The sequence below is a fragment of the Osmerus mordax genome, chromosome 16, assembly GCF_038355195.1.
Source record: "Osmerus mordax isolate fOsmMor3 chromosome 16, fOsmMor3.pri, whole genome shotgun sequence".
Classification (NCBI taxonomy): Eukaryota; Metazoa; Chordata; class Actinopteri; order Osmeriformes; family Osmeridae; genus Osmerus; species Osmerus mordax.
This window is the reverse complement of record NC_090065.1, coordinates 2004743-2024926: the sequence shown is the minus strand read 5'-3', so window position 1 is coordinate 2024926 and position 20184 is coordinate 2004743. Positions and strand designations below refer to the sequence as shown.

Sequence of the window (20184 nt, the reverse complement as noted above, 5' to 3'; positions counted from 1 at the left end):
TAAAACACATTCACTGCAAGTCAAAGGGTTAAAATTACTTATAATTTTATTATTTCTTAAAGGGTGACTGGGTCAAAGTAAACCAAATAAACTTGAACGTACAGTTTTATTACTGTGTGGAGGCTATGGTACATATTAACGAGGAACATGATGTAATCTCAAAAAGGGTGGTGTTGGTTTGTTCAGTCAAAGATGGCTGCCTTGAACAAGCAACAACATCTCTCTTCAACTCTCCAGGTGGTCATGGAACCAAGGTGGGTTTGAGCCTTCTGACTGGAGATCTGTGATTCCGGTGTGTGAAATTAAAGCTTGTGATTAAAGTTATGGTTTTGTCCTCTTATCAGCAATTGCATGAAGGACTCACAATGCACATTTTTACAAACAATGCAAGACATAAATAGAAAATAAAAACCATGTACAGCATATGGTAATTACAGATGTTCAAAGCAGACCAGACCAGAAAAGGAAGTTTTTTTGTTGTTTTTGTTGCAGAAAATAATCCTATGAATACATTTGTCCTTTGCGGTTCCTTGCAGCCAATTCCAGACTTGCGTACGGAGAAACTAACAAACTTATTAAAACAACGTCAACTCGCAATTGGGATCAAAACCACATAATTCTGAAGTGTATCTCTAAAATAATAAACAATTTACAGAACGTAAATACAAATGAAATAACGACAATATTCAATTAGTACAGAAGGGAAAAAAAAAACATGTGTGATGATTTATTAGTTACAACCTGAAATAATCTTCAGTGACTCCTTTGCTAACAGGAAACAGAAATTAAATGTACAGAAGTCTCCGGGAACTGGACAACAAAGAATCGTCATTCGAAAACGTCCAAACAACATCCCTAGATTCCGCTGTCACCAGTCAAATTAAAGAAGTAGTCCAAAGTTTTCAACACGTAACCCCCCCCCCCCCCCTGCTCTGTTCCTCCTCAGTGGACCTGGAGACACGCCAGAACAGAGATACAGAAAACGAATAAAGTCTGAATGAAAACGAAGATGAATCTTGTCTGCTTGCTCTGGGTTAGAGTGGGAAGTGTATAGAGGTGAAGACATGCTCTGTCAAACTGAGTAGCTATGATCAGCAAAGACAAGATGGGGGCCGGTAAGAGGTTGGCATTAACTGTTCATTTGTGTAGACTACAATATAAATCGACAATGTCAAAATAACCCAATAACTTACTTTAAATACAAACATATTCCAAGTCAGCAACATCTGGTTTGATGCAATGAAAAACATCACTGCTCATCTCTTCATGAACAACAAGAACCAAAACAAAAGATGATAAAACCAGATTATAATTTTTTTGTAAATTTTTGTTTTTTTTGGGAATATGAAGCCATATGTTCATGTCGATAAGTCATTTATATCACAACCAAAACCCCATCCGAATTTCTGCGATCCTTTGGCTGGGTCTGCGAGGACAGAGGGCACAGGAACAGCGCAGAGTGGTTCCGTGGTTTCCGTGGTGAGGAACCAAGAGAATGTCACCATGAGTTCTGAAGTCACCAACGTTCTCGGCATCAGCTACATCACAGCCATCATGGCTGACTCATAATCCTGAAGGAAGCCCTTACATTACTGTATTATTTTTCTTCTTTTTGTTAGTTTTTGTCCTTTACCCCAGTGAAATCAAACAGTTTCTGCACGATGATCAAAAATCAGTGATCCTCAAAATAAATTTAAAAGACTTAAACAAACAATACCCCCCCTCCCCAAAAAAATGAAAAAAAAGGAAGAAAAGGGAAAGTTCTTCTCTTGGAAATTGAAGAGATTGCATTTCCAGAAGTGTCCACCAGGGGGTTCCCCTTGCACTGTTACGAGTCGAGGAAAGAGTCTACAGGTATAAAGGGTGTTTGATGAGGAACGTGAGGAGAGAGTGGAGCCGGGGAGTTGGTTATTGTTCTTATTTCCATGTGTGGGCTGTCTGGGAGATGGAGCGGGAGGGGATCATGTCCAGGAGGTACTCTCTCTGCCGAGCGTCTACGGTGGACGAGGTCTTGTGTCCAGACAGGCTGGGGTTGACGTAGGCCATCGTCACCCCTGCAGACAGACACCAGCCAGAGAGAGAGGGGGGTGGGGGAGAGGTCAGTCAGAGGGACACACCTAGACACACACACACACACACAGCTCTGATGCTGCTCTAGACGGTACAGAGAAGCCACCCAGGAGGAAACCAGACCACCAAGCAGAGCAGGTAGCCGGAGGAGGAGGAGGAGGGAGAGAGACAGAGGGAAGGATGGAAAGAGAGCGAGAAAACAAAAGGGAAAAAGAGAGAAAAAGACAGAGAGGGAGAGAGAGCGAAAGAGAGTGAGAGACAGTGAGGGAGAGAGAGAAAGAGACGGACGGAAAGAGTGAAGGAAAGAAAGAAAGGAGTTGGGGTCCGTGTCCAAAAACAACCTGTGGCCACCTCCCCTCTGCCTCTAACGGACAGATGGGCGCTTCCACGACTAGCTGGGATCAATAAAGCTATCGTCTCTCTTTCTCTTGTCTGTAAAAGGGTGTGGAAGAAGCCACCCCCCCCGCCCCTATCTGCCCTCCCCCCCCACCCCCAGGGGTAGCACAGCCCCCCCCTGTGGGAGACCCTGGGCTTGTGGGGTTAAGTTGGGACTGTGACAGAGCCTGAGGAGACAGGAGAGAGAACGACCACTACTCTCTCCTCCCAGGCCTTATCGTTGTTTCCACGGAAACGAGACACCCCTGCGGACTGTTCTAGAACTCTGGCTTCCCTGGGGCGGCGGGCGGGGCTGGGTTGTTTTAGGACGGGGTCCAGGTCTAGTGTTTAGTCAGGGAGGACAGTGGAACCGCTGAGGGCTGCTGTAGATCTGGAGGAGGTGGAGGAGGAGGTGGAGGAGGTGGTGGAGGAGGTGGAGGCGTGAGTCTACCTGTGCTGCTGTTGCTCTGTTTCCTCCATGCAGCGGCCGAGGCACTGCCTCCGCCCGCTCCTCTGAGGCCGCCTCCGGCGCCGCCCGTCCCGGCGACCTTTGAACTGTGGGCAGAGTGGCGGGGGGCGTGCTTACCTGGCCGGTTGACCAAGGCGGCGGCCGCCACGGCGCTCTGCAGCTGAGAGGAGGAGGAGAAGGAGTGGGGGACGCCCCTCACACCCCCCGACGACGAGACGCTGCCTCGCGACAGCTGGCCCTGGGGGCTCTGCAGGGGGGGGGGTGGGGGGGGGGGTGGAGAGGGCAGGGGGGATTAGAGGGCTTGAAAAAACTCTCCTATCAACACGTCCATCGACGCTCCGCGTCTGCATCCACCGCTCCGCCACCCAGCGCCACAGGAACACCCAGCCCGGCTCACCTGCTTGATGCTGGAGGAGTGGTGGTGGCGGGCGATGCTGTGCTGCCCCCTGCTGTGCTGGTGCTGCTGCTGCAGGGAGGTGGCCCTGGCCTGGGCCTGCTTCAGCTGCTGGGACACCATCTGCTCCACCTTCAGAGAGGAGGGGGAGGAGGAGGAGGAGGAGGAGGGGGGGGGGGTGACTGACGGGGGAGGAGGCCTGCTGGAGCAAACGCTGCTCGATCTCCTGCTCCTGCTGCAGAGCCTTGACGAACGCAGCCTTCAGACGATTGGTGTGCTCGGCCTTTAGGGCCTTCTTCTGATTGGACGTCATGCAGTCCTCGCAGAGGATGGTGCCGCCCTTGGCCTTGTCCTGCCTCCAGCGACAGGTGAAGTCTGTGCTGCACTGGGAGCAGGTGTAGGGCTCACGGGGCGCGGTTCTGGGGAAGGGGACTCCTGGGTTCTTAGCTGGGGCGAGGGAGAGAAAGGGAGGGAGGGAGGGGGGGGGGGGGGGGGAGAGAGAGAGAGGGAAGGAGGACATCAGATGTGGATTACAGCCACTCGGGAATGAAGCTGTTGTAACAGCATCCGCTTCACATCCGTTGTGGAGATAGAAAGTGGAGACGGTGTGTCTGAACAGGCTGGATCCCTGTATGCTGACTACATCTATCACTATGTCTGACGCTTACCTCAAGTGTATAAAGACCTTCAGCCCATACACCTGGAGATTTAACGATCATCCATAGGAATCTCCAGACCTAAGATATATTGGCCAGTACTTGAATTGAGTCTCTTGATATGGCTATAACAGTGTCATTTCTCCCAGGGGGATCACTAAAGTACTACTATGTGTTCTACTTTACCTTTCTCCCCTTCCCTCCTCTTCCTCTTCTACCTCACCTCCTCCTGTACCTCTCCTCTACTCTACCTCTTCCCCCCCTCCTCCTCTACCTCTCCTCCCCCCCTCCTCCTCTACCTCTCTCCCCCCCTCCTCCTCCTCTACTCTACCTCTCCTCCCCCCCTCCTCCTCTCCTCCCCCCCACCTCCCCTCCTCCATACCTCTGCTGAAGGTGTCCAGCAGGTTCTGCACCACGTCCTCCAGCCCCACCAGGTAGATGAACTCGTTGTTGGCGGCCGAGGGGTGGAAGCTGAACTCGGGGGCGGGGGGCTTGGGCGGGGGGATCTCCAGCAGGGTCTTTTCCAGCTGCTTCCGCAGGGCCAGCTTAGCCGCCGCCTGCCGGCTGGCCGGGGACTCACTGACCACGGACACGCCCCCGCCCGCCTGGGACACCAGGGACGAACCCTTGAGGTTGGTGGCTGAGGCCTGGTGGAGGAGAGAAGAGGGATGGAGAGAGAGATGGAAAGAGATGGAGGGATGGAGAGAGAAATGAAGGGAGGGATGGAGAGAGAGATGGAGAGAGATGAAGGGAGGGAGAGATGGAGAGGGGGAAGAGAGATGGAGGGATGGAGAGAGAGATGGAGGGATGGAGAGAGATGGAGGGATGGAGACATGGAGAGGGGGGAGAGAGAGATGGAGGGATGGAGAGACCGGAGAATGAGAGATGGTGGGATGGAGAGACAGACAGAAACAGGGATTGAGATAGATGGAGGAGAATGAGACATTGACATAGGGAGGGAGGGAGGGAAAACAAAAGAAGGTGAAAGACACAGTGGGCGGAGAGAATGAGATGCAAAAGAAATTTAGAGAAGGAGAAATTGTGGAAGGGAATGGGAGGTAGAAAAAGAGAGAGGCATGTTAACGAACATCGACCACTTTAAATGCAAATTCCATTCTCCACAGTAAATGAACTGCCCTCCATCGCTGTGGGCTTGGGGTTAATGTAAGGCAAGGATATACAATGCGTGTGATTTTGCATCACATTTGCAAGTCGACTTAAAGTCCTTTCGGTGGCTTGTCTCGTTGACTAAAAACAGACTTGACTGCTCTGAACGTTTCCCCGTCACAATGGCAGAAGTTTACTGGATCCAGAGAATGCTAGTCTTTACTTTTCTGCAACTATACGGAAATGATCTGAATCCATTATAATATGTAACTTAATGCTCTGTGTAACTACTGTAGTTCTAACAAAGAAACTAGTTAGTGGAGAAGTGGTTAGTTGGTAGGCTCGCAAGCTAAAAACTTTAGGCTAGCGAGAGCTAGCTACAGACACTAACGCTACAGTTGATTGAATAATTCCCCTCTTTAGCGCGAGCAAATTAAAGACTCATTAGGTGTTATCCTACAGAATACAGAAAAAAAGTTCAATGAACTTAAATACAGGTTGACCTTTTGCCGTCTCAAGTTTTCTTTGTGCCATTCTCAGTTTCACGCAAATTACTTTGATGGAAGATAGTTTCTCATGGTTGGCAGGCGGTAATGAGCTGACAACTTTGAAGTGACCATGGTTGCAACCCCCTTAAAATAAAACCTTAACAATGCGAGCCTACGACGTATGTATTGTAAGAAATTCAAAAACTTCCTGATAAGGTACAGTGAATGACCAAAAAAATTACTAAATAAATCATAGCAATAAACATGGAATCAATGGAAAAGCCTGAATCCTAAGGTTAAGGTGACATTTGTTTCCACGAAGACGGTGGCTAGCTTCCCATAATGGCAAACCACCACCAGGTAAAGGTTTAACAGACAAAAAAACATCTCTCACACACCTTTGCCCTCCAGCTTTTTCTACTTCAACCGTCCACCGACTGACCTGTGATATGTTGACCAGCAGGCTGGCATTGGAAACATTGCCCACCCTGATCAGGCCAGACTGGACCAGGCCTCTCTGAGCCTGGGATCCGGTTGCTGAGGTCCTGGGGGCCAGGAGCAGAGGAGGTGGGCCGGACCCGGAGCCTGAGCCCCCTGATGCAGCCAGCTGCTGCTGTTGCTGCTGTCGAAGGGCCTGGATCTGCTGGGGAGACACAGAGATAGGCTGGCAGGGACAAACAGAGAGGGAAGGAGAGAAGGGGAGGTTGAGAGTGTCGGGGACAAGAGAAGGGGACAGTTGGGTGGAAAGTTTGGGGGGATGAACGAGAGAGACAGAGGAGAAAGGGGAAAAGAGAGAGGGTGAAAGTGAGGGGGAGAGACAGAGAGTGTGTACTGGTGAGGTGTTGGAAATCTGTTGACTTTCTTTCACAACACTGGAAAAAGAATAATCACAACAACACAATAACAGCACCGCAGAACACTGTAATGAGAGCTTAGCCCGCCAGGCAGTTTACCTGGACGTATGGTGTAGGTCTGGGGCCATGGCTCACCTGTGCACCCCGCAACAAGGGGGGCATTAGGACCTGGGAGCTGTGTTTGGAGGACACCTGCTGCCCCCCTCGTACCAGCGGGGGAGGGATGACCGTGCCCGCACTCCTGCCTGTCACCACCTGCAGAGAACGACTCCATCAGGAAGTGGGGGCAGCTACCAGGATGTGTGTCTGTTTGTTTGCTGTTTGCATGTATCTGTAGGTATGTGTGTGTGTGTGTGTTCACAGACCTGCTGAGAGCCCTTGTTGGCTGTGATGGTTCCCCGGATGAGAGGAGGAGGAACAGCAGAAGTGGATAATCCTGATGGCTGGAGGACCGAGAGAGAGAGAGTGGGAGAGAGAGAGTGAGGGAGGGATGAATAGATGCGTGTGTGAGAGAGAGAGCTCCTGTACCTTCTGCAGGGCGTTCTTCTGGACCTGTGTGTGTGTGTGTGTGTGTGAGGAGAGAGAGAGCTCCTGTACCTTCTGCAGGGCGTTCTTCTGGACCTGTGTGTGTGTGTGTGTGTGTGTGTGTGTGTGAGGAGAGAGAGAGCTCCTGTACCTTCTGCAGGGCGTTCTTCTGGACCTGGCTCTGCCTCAGCTTCTTCAGCAGCACCAGCTTGGCCTCCTCCAGCCGCAGCTCCTCCCTCAGCTGCTGGATGATGTGCTCCCTCTCCTCTGGACTGCTCTTCTGCAGGGGGGAGGGGAGGAGAGGGGGAGGAGGGAGGGAGGGAGGGAGGGAGGGAGGGAGGGAGGGAGGGAGGGAGGGAGGGAGGGAGGGAGGGAGGGGAGAAAAGGGAGAGGAGGGGAAGAGATGGTGGGGAGGGGGGACAGGGGGGAAAGGCAGAGGAGGAAGGAGAGGCGGAGGAGAGAGAGAGAGAGGGAGGGAGTAAGAGAGGGAGGAAGAGAGGGAGGGGAGGAGAGAGTGAAATAAAGGTGTACAGAGAGGGGGAGAGAAAGGAGGAGGGAGACAAGAGTAAAAGTGAAAGAGAAAAAATCACGTTAAAAACAAATGTAAGATAGAGAAGGGGAAGATGACATTCACAGTCAGAGTCCTAAGTCTGTGTGTGTGTGAGAGTGTGTCTGTCTGTGTCTGTGTGTGTGTGTGTGTGTGTGTGTGTATATCACACCATGAGCAGGTCTGTGTCCAGCTCCGTCAGGTGACTCAGGCCGTTCATGGCCGGACTGGGGGAGTCGTTGTCTGACAGGATGATGACATCATCGTCGTCGTCGGGAGAAGGAGGACGTTTCTCTCTCTTGATGATGCTGCTGCACACAGGAGGAACAGAGAGCTCAGGTCAGGAGGAAAGGAGGGAGGGGGAGAGAGAGAGAGAGACAGAGGGAATGAGAGAGGGAGAGAAAGAGACGGAGAGAGAGAGAGAACGAGAAACAGAGAAGGAGGGAAGGGTGGGTAGAAGGATGACTGGATGAATGGATAAAGTAAAAGAATGTATTCACTAAATGAATGAAGGGGTGATGGTGGATGGACTGCTACATGAATGGGAGTCAGGTGGCTGAGAGGTTAGAGAATCGGGCTAGTAATCAGAAGGTCGCTGGTTCTATTCCCGGCTGTGTCAAATGACGTGTCCTTGGGCAAGGCACTTCACCCTACTTGCCTCGGGGGGAATATCCCTGTACTTACTGTAAGTGGCTCTGGATAAGCGTCTGCTAAATGACTAAATGTAAATGATGGATGGGTAACTGAATGCATGCTTGATGCATGAATGAACAACTGAAGGCAGGACAGGAATCCCAACACAAGCAGGGATGAGACAAGCACCAGGACTAATGACTGATCCCAGTACAGAACCCCACCAAGGCCCAACATTACGTAACTGGATTATGAATGGATTATAAAATACACCAGAATTTAACACTGTGTCCATCTGAGGAGTCTCTCTGAGCAACATCCTTCCCTGTTTCCTGTTCCCTGTTTCCTGTTTCCTTCTTCGAAAACACACCTGACTGGAAAGGTGAGACCTTGAATGCCATAACTATAACGTATTCATTTAATAGACACTGTTATCCAAAGCAACGTACGGGGGGCTTATTTGCACCTGCAACCTCTTGATCTACAGTCGAATGCTCTAACCGCTGAACTAAACCTATCCCCTTGTGATGTAGTGTAGTCCAATAAATATAGGATAGCTCAGTGGTCAGATGACTTGACCGCAAATCAAGAGGTTGCAGGTTCAAATCCCCCCATGTGTGTTGCTTTGGATAGAAACATCTGATGAACCCATGGTATCATACAGAACAGTCCTGGTAGGGCAGCGAGGGTGACAGTGATCTGTTCATCCCTCCATCCTCTGTTAGACTGACAGTGATCTGTTCATCCCTCCATCCTCTGTTAGACTGACAGTGATCTGTTCATCCCTCCATCCTCTGTTAGACTGACAGTGATCTGTTCATCCCTCCATCCTCTGTTAGACTGACAGTGATCTGTTCATCCCTCCATCCTCTGTTAGACTGACAGTGATCTGTTCATCCCTCCATCCTCTGTTAGACTGACAGTGATCTGTTCATCCCTCCATCCTCCGTTAGACTGACAGTGATCTGTTCATCCCTCCATCCTCTGTTAGACTGACAGTGATCTGTTCATCCCTCCATCCTCTGTTAGACTGACAGTGATCTGTTCATCCCTCCATCCTCTGTTAGACTGACAGTGATCTGTTCATCCCTCCATCCTCTGTTAGACTGACAGTGATCTGTTCATCCCTCCATCCTCTGTTAGACTGACAGTGATCTGTTCATTCCTCCATCCTCTGTTAGACTGACAGTGATCTGTTCATCCCTCCATCCTCTGTTAGACTGACAGGGATCTGTTCATCCCTCCATCCTCTGTTAGACTGACAGTGATCTGTTCATCCGTCCATCCTCTGTTAGACTGACAGTGATCTGTTCATCCCTCCATCCTCCAGACCATCCCAGTTAGACTGGGGCAGAGTGACCTGTACATCCTCTCCTTCCAGATCTACTTCTGAAAGGAGGAAGGTTACGTTTCTGAATAGTTGTGACGTGCCCCTCACCAGGGAGCAGATGCGCTGCAGCCTCCAGTGCTGTGGGAACATGATGGTGTATAAAGGAGAGGAGGGGGTTCCACAAGGTCTTGGATCTGGTTTTAGTTATCACAAGTCTTTAATATCACTCACGTTGGCAGTAATGTCTACCTCCTAGCCCCTCCCCCAGCACACACACACACACACACACACACACACACACACACACACACACACACACACACACACACACACACACACACACACACACACACACACACACACACACACACACACACACACACACACACACACACACACACACACACACACACACACACACACACACACACACACACACACACACACACACACACACACACACACACACCATGTTATCAGTGTGAGTGTGTGGCTGTGTTAACACGATAGCACAATGTGCTGAGTGTGTGTGTGTGTTGACACGATAAGGAGACTGGGGAGGAGAGCTCATTCATTAGTGACTCCTAACCAGTCTGCTGGATGTCTGAAGGTAGGCTCCCCCCCCCCCCCTCCTCCCCCCCCCCCCGTCAGATCCTGTCTGTGTGGGTCGGCCCGGGGTCGCCCGGAGTCGGTCCCAGTCGATACTCCAAACAGAATCTCACTAAGTCTTTAGATGATCCCAATCATGGTGTGGATCCACCTGATTAAAACATTAAAACGTCTATTCTTGGAACAGAGCCACAGAATCAACATTTGAAATTGTCTTGGAAAGACATAGAGGACGTTCTCCTGTGTGTGTGAGTGTGTGAGTGTGAGTGTGTGTGCGAGTGTGTGTGCCAGTGTGTGTGCCAGTGTTGTGCGCGCGAGTGTGTGCGCGCGAGTGTGCGCGCGAGTGTGTGCGCGAGTGTGTGCGCGAGTGTGTGCGCGAGTGTGTGTGCGTGTCTTCAGGGCTTAGCTCCATCATCATTTCCTGTGGATTAATCACTACTCTCCCAAAGAAATCACATGACCTCAAAAGGCATTGTCACGTGACAACTCCCCTCCCCTCCCGTTCCTTCCACAGTGGAAACCATGGCAACGGCCAGCTGAAACCGGTTTGTGACACACCGGCTTCATTTTGTGTGTGAGTGTTTTAGGGTTCAGGTGGTGAGAGGGGTAAAATGGAGGGAGGGTCACAAACAAAGTTTAGGAGGAGCGATTGTTTTATCAGGATAAAACCCACCCTAACCCCCCCCCCCCCTCCGCTCTCCTCCCACCGCCTCCTTGCTCCCCCCCGCCCCATCCACCCACCCACCCTTGAACCCTTACAGAGTGAGCACCCTATTCAGTGACCTGAGTCAAGGGGAGGGGGGGGGGGGGTCCTCTCAATTACAGAGGTTGACGAGAATGAAAGAAGCCATGGCATAGAGAGAGAGAGAGAGAGAGAGACAGGAGAGAGAGAGAGAGAGAGACAGAGAGACAGGAGAGAGATATAGACAGAAAGAGTGTGTGAGAGACAGAGAGAGACAGAAAAAGAGTGCAGGTCCTCACCTTCTGGTGGTGCTCATGTCCACAGGATGCTCTCCAGTCTGAACCTCCACCTTGATGGTGGCCTTCACCTCCCCACCAGCCAGCAGCCCCCCTGCCCCCTTCACCTCCCCACCAGCCAGCAGCCCCCCTGCCCCCTTCACCTCCCCGCCAGCCAGCAGCCCCCCTGCCCCCTTCACCTCCCCGCCAGCCAGCAGCCCCCCTGCCCCCTTCACCTCCCCGCCAGCCAGCAGCCCCCCTGCCCCCTTCACCTCCCCGCCAGCCAGCAGCCCCCCTGCCCCCTTCACCTCCCCACCAGCCAGCAGCCCCCCTGCCCCCTTCACCTCCCCGCCAGCCAGCAGCCCCCCTGCCCCCTTCACCTCCCCACCAGCCAGCAGCCCCCCTGCCCCCTTCACCTCCCCACCAGCCAGCAGCCCCCCTGCCCCCTTCACCTCCCCGCCAGCCAGCAGCCCCCCTGCCCCCTTCACCTCCCCACCAGCCAGCAGCCCCCCCTGCCCCCTTCCCCTCGGGGCAGACGCTGGTCCGGCCCTCCAGCCCTGGCTCCATCCTCGCCCCGGCCGACCCGCTCGGCCCCGGACGCCGTCGGAGCCGCCCTCGGACACCGGCTTGTGGTTGTGGTCCCTCTCGTCCTTGACCGGTGGGGCCGGTAAAGTCAACGGTACCGGTAAAGTCAATTTGCACGGTTCCGAGTCCAGATCCTCCCCCGGCTCTGCCTCCTCGCTCGTCTGCCTCGGGCCGTCCTGGGAGGGGTCAGGGTCTGGTTCGGGGAGGTTCGGGGTGGGCTCCTGGTCCTGGGTCTCCGGGTCCTCTAGTTTTGGTTTCTTACTGCCTGACTCAGTGGGAGGAGCTTCAGGGGAGGGGGGCAGAGCCTCCCTCTTTAGCGCCCGCTTCTGGCTGCGCGTCTGACGAACAACCTCCTCAGACATGCCCCTGGGAGGAGGGAGAGAGAGAGGGGTCAGTTTCACCACAGAGAGACAGGGGGGAGGGGGGAGAGAAATAGAGAGATAGAATGAGAGTGGGGAGGGGAGAGAGAGTGAGAGAGAGAGAAAGAGGACAGAAGTGAAAACTGAGTATGGGTCAGGGTAACAGTAGGAGCTAAACCCAGAGAACACCTGTGGAGAGAGTGGGCAAGAGACAGAGGGAGAGAGACAGAGACAGAGAGAGAGAGACAGATGGAGAGGGAGAGAAACTGAGGGAGAGACAGAGATAGAGAGAGAGAGAACAGCAGTGAATGTGACTCTGAGGCATGGTGGTTCAGAGTACATCTCACTACCGAGTCTGGACAGAAGGTCCTTCTCAATCTGCCCCTGGCCGCTGACAGGCCTCGGGCCGACCTTGGACCTGACTCAGGGGTGGCACAGGCAGCTAGGACCACACACACACACACAGTTACACGTCAGCGATAGCTGACAGACACACAGACACTACAGTTAAACAACATCCCAGGAAAAGATGGCCGCCTCTCACAGGCAGGCCTGATGACACAGGAGTCTCGGGGCCTGTCTGTCAGACGGCTGTGGGACTGGAGTTGAGATTGGGGGATGGAATGCACACACACACGTGCACACACACGTGCGTGCGCACACACACACACAGGCACCTTGGTGCCAGCTACCCAGATGCTTGCTGGTCTTAATCCTTGTCTGCCTTACACACACACACACACACACACACACACTAGTATTCAACGTTACAGAAGGCCAGCAATGGAGTCAGATAAACGACCACTATGCACCATAGGGTAGACTGTGTTGGACGGTCCATCACACACTCCAAAAATAAACAGACCTCTCTCTCTCGTTCACCCTGGCCTCTACTGTAAGAAGCTCCTACAAACCTCTGCTGCTTATTAACCCTTCCAGTCTGGATCATACACACACACGCTCAACACAACACACACACGCTTCCCTTGACAGTTACGGTGGCTGAGTATTGACAACTGCATGCTACACACACACTCGACAGTCCTTGTGCCACACACACCATCTGATAACAAACCTGACTCAAGGGTTTATTTTTTTCCCTGCTACTGTGACATCACTGAGACACACATGACCCTTCCCAGGATTCAGCGGGACACACAAAGCACTTTTCCTGAGAACCAGTTTAAACCGGTTGGCTAGTGTGTGTGTGTGTGTGTGTGTGTGTGTGAGTGAGAAAGGCTGAAGCAGGTTTTAACCCTTTACTTTCTGGAACGGAAGCTTAGTTTCTGCAGTGACAGACGCTTGCATGAAAAATAGAAAGGGGGGCAGGTGAGAGGGGGGGGGATAAAGGGGAGGGCCTGGAAGAGGGGGGAGAGAGGAGGGGGGTGGGAGGAGCTGGGAAAGGAAGAAAAGAGAGGACGGAGGGAGAGAGAGAGAAAGCGGAGAGGAAGGAGAGCGACAAGGAGAGAGGATTGAGGGAGGGGACAGGGAGAGGGAGGGGACAGGGGGGGAGAGGGAGGGGACAGGGGGGGGACAGGGGGAGGGAGGGGACAGGGGGAGGGAGGGGACAGGGGGGAGAGGGGGGACAGGGGGGGAGAGGGAGGGGACAGGGAGAGGGAGGGGACAGGGGGGGAGAGGGAGGGGACAGGGGGGGAGAGGGAGGGGACAGGGGGAGGGAGGGGACAGGGGGGGAGAGGGGACAGGGGGAGGGAGGGGACAGGGGGAGGGAGGGGACAGGGGGAGGGAGGGGACGGGGGGGAGAGGGAGGGAGGGGACAGGGGGAGGGAGGGGACAGGGGGGGAGAGGGAGGGAGGGGACAGGGGGGGAGAGGGAGGGAGGGGACAGGGGGAGGGAGGGAGGGAGTGGGGGAGGGAGGGAGGGGACAGGGGGGGAGAGGGAGGCGTGAGGCCAGGCTGATAGTACTGGAACACAGACAGACCCCTCCAGAGATAGAGACATCACTGATAAAACCAGCGAGACTTTCTGCTGTCACTATAGCACCCTTCCCTAACGGCTGTCCTGGGATCAGCTTAGCCTCCAGCACGCCGGCCTCGGACAGTGCGGTCCACACAGACACACAGACCCAGGATCAGCGCTGATCTGGCTTACCGTGTCCACATTCGGGTGCTCATTAGGATCCTCCTTGGAGAGGAAGGTCACCACCTACATGGCCGGGAGGTGTCAGGTTTCATCACGGTGGCTGCTCTTATACACACACACACACACACACACACAAGCACAGACAGAAGCGTGCACATGCACACACACTTACAAGTAAGTATGCACCCATACTGTACTTACAGTATCAACAGACCCATGCAAAAGAATACACACACAACGGCACATACACACAGGCAAACACACAGGCACAAGAACATAGACACGTGAACACACAAGCACCTCCTGAACACCAGGTTGTGTAAAGAGTTCATCTACAGCAGACCACCTAATTACAAGGGACAGGCTTCTAAACTACTAGCTTGACAATGATCCTTCTCAGCTTTGTTTGTCTGGTCACCTGTCTGGTCACCTGCCTGTCTGTCTGGTCACCTGTCTGGTCACCTGCCTGTCTGTCTGGTCACTTGTCTGTCTGTCTGGTCACCTGCCTGTCTGTCTGGTCACTTGTCTGTCTATCTGGTCACCCTGTCTGTCTGTCTGGTCACCTGTCTGGTCACCTGCCTGTCTGTCTGGTCACTTGTCTGTCTGTCTGGTCACCTGCCTGTCTGTCTGTCTGTCTGTCTGGTCACCTGTCTGTCTGGTCACCTGTCTGTCTGGTCACCCTGTCTGTCTGTCTGGTCACCTGTCTGGTCACCTGTCTGTCTGGTCACCTGTCTGTCTGAGCAGACAGATAGACAGTGTGCATGTCATGTCAGACATGTCAGTCTGCCTGTCAGACAGACACACAGCGAGGGGTGAGGGGGGGGAGGGGGAGGGGCCCAGCAGGTCAGGAGCTCCAGCTGCTGATCTTCCCTGAATTGCTATTACCTCTCCTCATCCATCACTCTCCCTATCTCTATGCTACCTCTTTCTCCTCTCCCCCTCGGCTCAGAAGCAGGGCAGAACCCCCCAACCTGCAGCTCCTGGACTCTGACCAGACCAGCAGAGTTCAGCGCGTCCTCAGCTTGTAGAGGCAGAGCTTCAAAATCAAATCAAACTTTCTTTGGACAGTTTTTTTGCCTGCATGGTACACACACTTCTCCAGCAGGCTGCCTCATCCTAGGCTGCCTCGTCCTAGGCTGCCTCGTCCTAGGCTGCCTCGTCCTAGGCTGCCTCGTCCTAGGCTGCCTCGTCCTAGGCTGCCTCGTCCTAGGCTGCCTCGTCCTAGGCTGCCTCATCCTAGACAGCCTCCAGCAGGCTGCCTCCAGCAGGCTGCATCCGTCCTAACTGCCTGACTCAGGCTTCACCTTCACCTCTGAACCTCACAACTGAACACAATCTGGCCGAAAGCTAACCCTCTCTGCCAGAGCCCATGACACAACACCAGCCTGGGCACAGCTCGGTGCAGCACAAGGCCTTGACGTTCGTCTAGCCGCACGGACAGACTTGTTGCTCAAGCTTACGAGAGGTGGCTGTCTGGAACGCGAGGGGCGGAGGCTTGGGAGCGGTTTGTGTGTGAGTCAACATCATGGTGTAGTCATGAGTTGGATGGGTATTTGTTGCCATTGGAAACGTTGTGGGATCACATACAGATACACTCACAGACACATTTACTGACACGTACACAGGTTACAAACAACTGCCGTACCTCAAATATTCGTCTGGCAGCTGCCTTGGCATTGCACATGGCAGCATTGATAAGTCACCAAACAACCTCCGTCTTTAGTTAAGAGGACCTCAGAGGTGTCCTGGTGACTTATCAATGCTACCATGTGCAATGTGGGTTACAACGCAAACAGCATTCACTGCCATTGTCCCGAAGAACAACTGGTGGCTCATTCCAGAACACGAACACGAGCCATAGGTGCAAAACTCTCCAACTGGGAGACCACCCTGAAACCATTATATAGCCTAGGACTGAAAAACTATGTTCAAGCCTCATAGTTGATTGAGAATGACCATGACTTTGGGCTGTGCTGCACAGCAGTGGATGTTAAACAAATCTTCTCAAAAGGTAGCGAATGACACCGGCAACGTTTCTGCAATTGAGCATGGCATTTAATCATATACTGTACCTACGCGTATATGGTGTACAGTCAATTATAGATGCACAGACCAACGTGAGTAAGCTGAACGTAGTTTGAGATATGCGAGCAGAAGCGAGTCAGCGGATTTTAATAAACCGAAAGTTCTCCCGTGACCACAATCAATGTCATGTTTTCACCTGTGCACAAGCGCAGTATAAAATAACGTAATACTAGTACGTTTACCGGAGCGCCGCCCTGGTGGCTCTAGTAGTGTGTGTGTGCTCTCCACTGTTCAGTTTGCTTGTGTGCTCAGTGTGTGTGTGTGTGCCTGCGTGTGTGTACGCGAGCTGCGAGGAAGAGTTTGTGTGTGTGTGTTCCGCTTTAAGAGGAGGAAGACCACGGTTGTCACACAGAAGTACGAAGATTACCCAGACCAAGCTCGCTCTGGAACATTAGAACCGTCACTGGCAGCCGAAGCCATCGGGAACAAACCAGGAACAAATACTGTGCTCAAACACACCATTCCTGTCTCAAACACAGTCCCATCCAAACTCACCCCTTTAAAAATTGAACTCTAGGTAAAAACAACCAACAACAACACAAACATTGCAGGTACCCCTGGGACCCCGATCGAGCCAATCATCAAGGAAGGACTATTCGCCAAGGCTGCCTTGATCTTAGGGAGATGGCCCAAAGAAATAATAACAAAAATTACTACGTGCCTGTGTCTAAACCATAAAGTAATCGTACTTGTAAGCATTCCAGGTTGCTAGGCACTAGCTTGGACTGAAAGAATTTCAACTCCCAACAGCGCTGATAGACACTTTTTTGTCGACAGCCGACCGATGGCGATAGCGGTAGCAAGCTAAATACATTCGATCGATCGATCCAAAATTGTAGGGGATTGAAACAGAGTTCTGTAATTAGTGAGAAATAAAAGTACGCGTCTTAGACACAACAATGATGCCACGAGATAAGACCTCGTCGGCACCCCCCCCCCTCCCAGAGCCCAAACATGTCTTTTGCTCTGCGGTGAAGTGTTACTTTTCAACAGCCCATCAGCTTCTCTATCGTCATAGATAGGTGGAGGAAGAGCTGGCTCACGACAAATCCCAATAAAAGGCTTCCCTCAATCCACTTCATAAAAAAACTTCAGGTACAACCCATTCAACTTACTCGGTTTACTCGACACTGGTCCGTAAACGGCGGTCGTCCAAGGGGAATTTGGCGACGATTAACTCCGATTATTCGTTGCTTTTTAAAAATCCTGGGGATACCCTCTCGTTTCGGCCCTCCCCGCTGCCGCCTCGGTTGCCAAATAATGCGCCTCAGCACACACATGGAGCCGCGGCGTCACCGCAGTGGGCATGCGCGCTTCAACACTCCAGGGCGACCGAGAGCACTTCACGAAAACCACTGACCACCAGTGAAGGGCAAACTGGGCAAAGCTGCATCATGCCAGCGGCCCCGGGTCTCGGCTGACCCGTACCTGTAACATCTGATTCAGAGTCAGATTGGCTCCGTACAGCACCACGGTGGTAAACAGACCTGGGTCAAAGACAGCTGGACTCGGATCAGTTGTTAACACTGCACCCTGACAGAAGCTGGTGCTTGGAAGTGTCTCAGCTCAGCCGATAGAGAGCAACGTTATTTTCTGTTAGCGGATATCCATTAAGAGGAATCCATCGTCATGTTTATCATCTTCATAATCATCATCATCACCACTTCCTCCTAATGGCTTCGGTCCCTTAGCCCCACTGTTGGTATGAGACACCAGGAAGTGTTCTGGATGGGTGAATAAGAGAACTGGAAAGAGACACACACGTGCACACCATCTATAAGTGTGTGTGTGTACGTGCACACCATCTATACGTGTGTGTGTGTGTACGTGCACACCACCTATAAGTGTGTGTGTGTACGTGCACACCATCTATAAGTGTGTGTGTGTACTTGCACACCATCTATAGGTGTGTGTGTGTACGTGCACACCATCTATAGGGGCGTGTGTGTGTACGTGCATACCATGTATAGGGGTGTGTGTGTACGTGCATACCATCTATAGGGGCGTGTGTGTGTACCTGCACACTCAATCATCAACCATCTATAGGTGTGTGTGTGTACGTGCACACTATCTATAGGTGTGTGTGTGTATGTGAACACAATCAATAGGTGTGTGTGTGTGTGTGTGTAGGTGGGTGGGGGATGTCGAGGGGGGTTGCAGCAGTAATCACATGACACTAAATGTTTTGCTGTCCGACTCGTCCGTCTGCAGCCTAACTGTAATGGCGGGCTGAGGAGTTTGTTCTGTCATCAGACTGAACTCTGACCCCTGCCTTGAGGGGCGGTTCTCCCACTCCTGACTCACTGCTGCTGGGTTCATCTTGCCAGATGATTATTGAGGAGAATCAGTATAATCAGATTCATCTAGAAAGAAAATGAAAAGGCACCCGATCTATCTAAGGAGAAGATTCATACTGTAGGAATCAGATTTACCTAGGAAGATAATTTGTGAGCATCAGGTTCCGAGAGACTATGCTGCCTTTTGATCAGAAAGTGAAGTATTTCTCTCATATTGTTCAGACACACGCACACACTCCTGACTGCAGGACTTGGAGTTACACACACACACACACACACATACTCACACACACACACACCCACACACACACACATCTAACTAAACACATTCTTACAAAACTAACAAAAAAAGATATAGGTACGGTGCAGTTAGAGATTTTTATTTACCTGGAAATTGTAGCCCAGTTGTAGCTCCCAAACAGCCCAAACTGTTAATCTGTTAGTCCTCAAACCCTAACATCCCCTTACATCCTGACCCAGGGTTGGTTTGGTATTCAACAAATCCTAGCACCCTGACACTGGTTTGGTATACAAATCAAATGTTATTTCTATGGCACTTTTTACAAGCAATGTCACAGAGGGCTTTCACATACGCCCTTAGCACTGAATACAACATTATCTAACACTCTGAAAACCACTTTGAATTGGTTTACAACTGTGTCTCCACCTATCTTTGAGTCCTCCAGTCTGGAAAGAAAGATGATTTCCACTGGAAGGGTCCTGTTGGAGATGTCTTTAGTCTGGGATTAGACTTAATCTGTGGGACATGGTCCCGGTAGTACCCATGGAAACCATGTTTGTGTCGTTGATACTCAATATATCTAAAGAGATTACGAAAGGAAAGAAAACGGTCTGTGAACATTCACATTATTATATTTCTTCATGCCTCTTTGCGAAAGGAACTACGGTGGATTTTCACTGTGAGATTAGAATGAAATGCAAATAAAAAAAAAACTATCAATCGAGGGAGATAAAAGTAAATTTCCTAAATACAGATTCAAACAGCAATGCTTGAATGTGGTGTTGTCAGTCACAGATTTTAGCTTCTCTCTCTCTCTCTGCATGAGGTAATGGCCGCCAGTAACAACATGACAGACTCAACTTAATCCCCATTAAGCACTGTAACAATACAGGAAGTAGCTGCCTCCACCAGGCCAGCTCACTATTTGGCAGGAAGTGGCCGGGGCCTCTCTTCAGCTGCTCTCAGACACCTCAGTCTTACCTAATCAGATGGAGACATCAGCACTGTAGTTAGCTGCACCACACTCTCAGGAATCCTCTCTTTTTCTCTCTCTCGTTTATTTCCCCTCCTCTCCACAATCATCACTTGTTCTCCTGTCTTCTTAAAATGATTGATTGGGGAAATCAATAGTTGTTAGATATGTGGATTGCGGGGTTCTTTAAGGTGAGACAGAAATGAGCAACAGCTTCTGAGAAGAAAGTCCCTGGCAGATGGGGACTTGGGTGAAGCCAGTTTCTGTTCCTCCTTCTAGATAAGGAATGAAGGATAGTAAGATGATGTTGAATGGCTACTTGGTCCTGCGTTTGTCTCATTTTGGCTGAATCGCTTTACAGTCGAGTCTTCTGAACTCAATGGTTTCATAACATCTGTCAGTCCATAGTGCCTGGAAACACTCTACAGTGTTTCTGATAACCAACCTTTAGGAGCCGGTCCCTTGTGTCTTATAGAGACATAGTTGAACTGGAGAGGTATAAGCAATGCAGAGTACTACAACTTGATGTA

The 20184-nt window shown here is 51.6% G+C and overlaps 1 protein-coding gene across 1 annotated transcript; it reads right to left on the bottom strand.

Annotated features, from left to right (window-relative positions):
- Positions 1-22: 22 nt before the first annotated feature.
- Positions 23-11105, bottom strand: LOC136959330 (transcriptional repressor p66-alpha-like). The gene is given in 11 exon segments (XM_067253641.1): positions 23-2054; positions 2897-3161; positions 3312-3485; positions 3487-3755; positions 4347-4611; positions 6002-6223; positions 6513-6668; positions 6779-6856; positions 7090-7218; positions 7658-7796; positions 11039-11105. Coding segments are annotated over 11 exon segments (1851 nt in total). The 5' UTR covers positions 11056-11105; the 3' UTR covers positions 23-1917.
- Positions 11106-20184: the final 9079 nt, after the last annotated feature.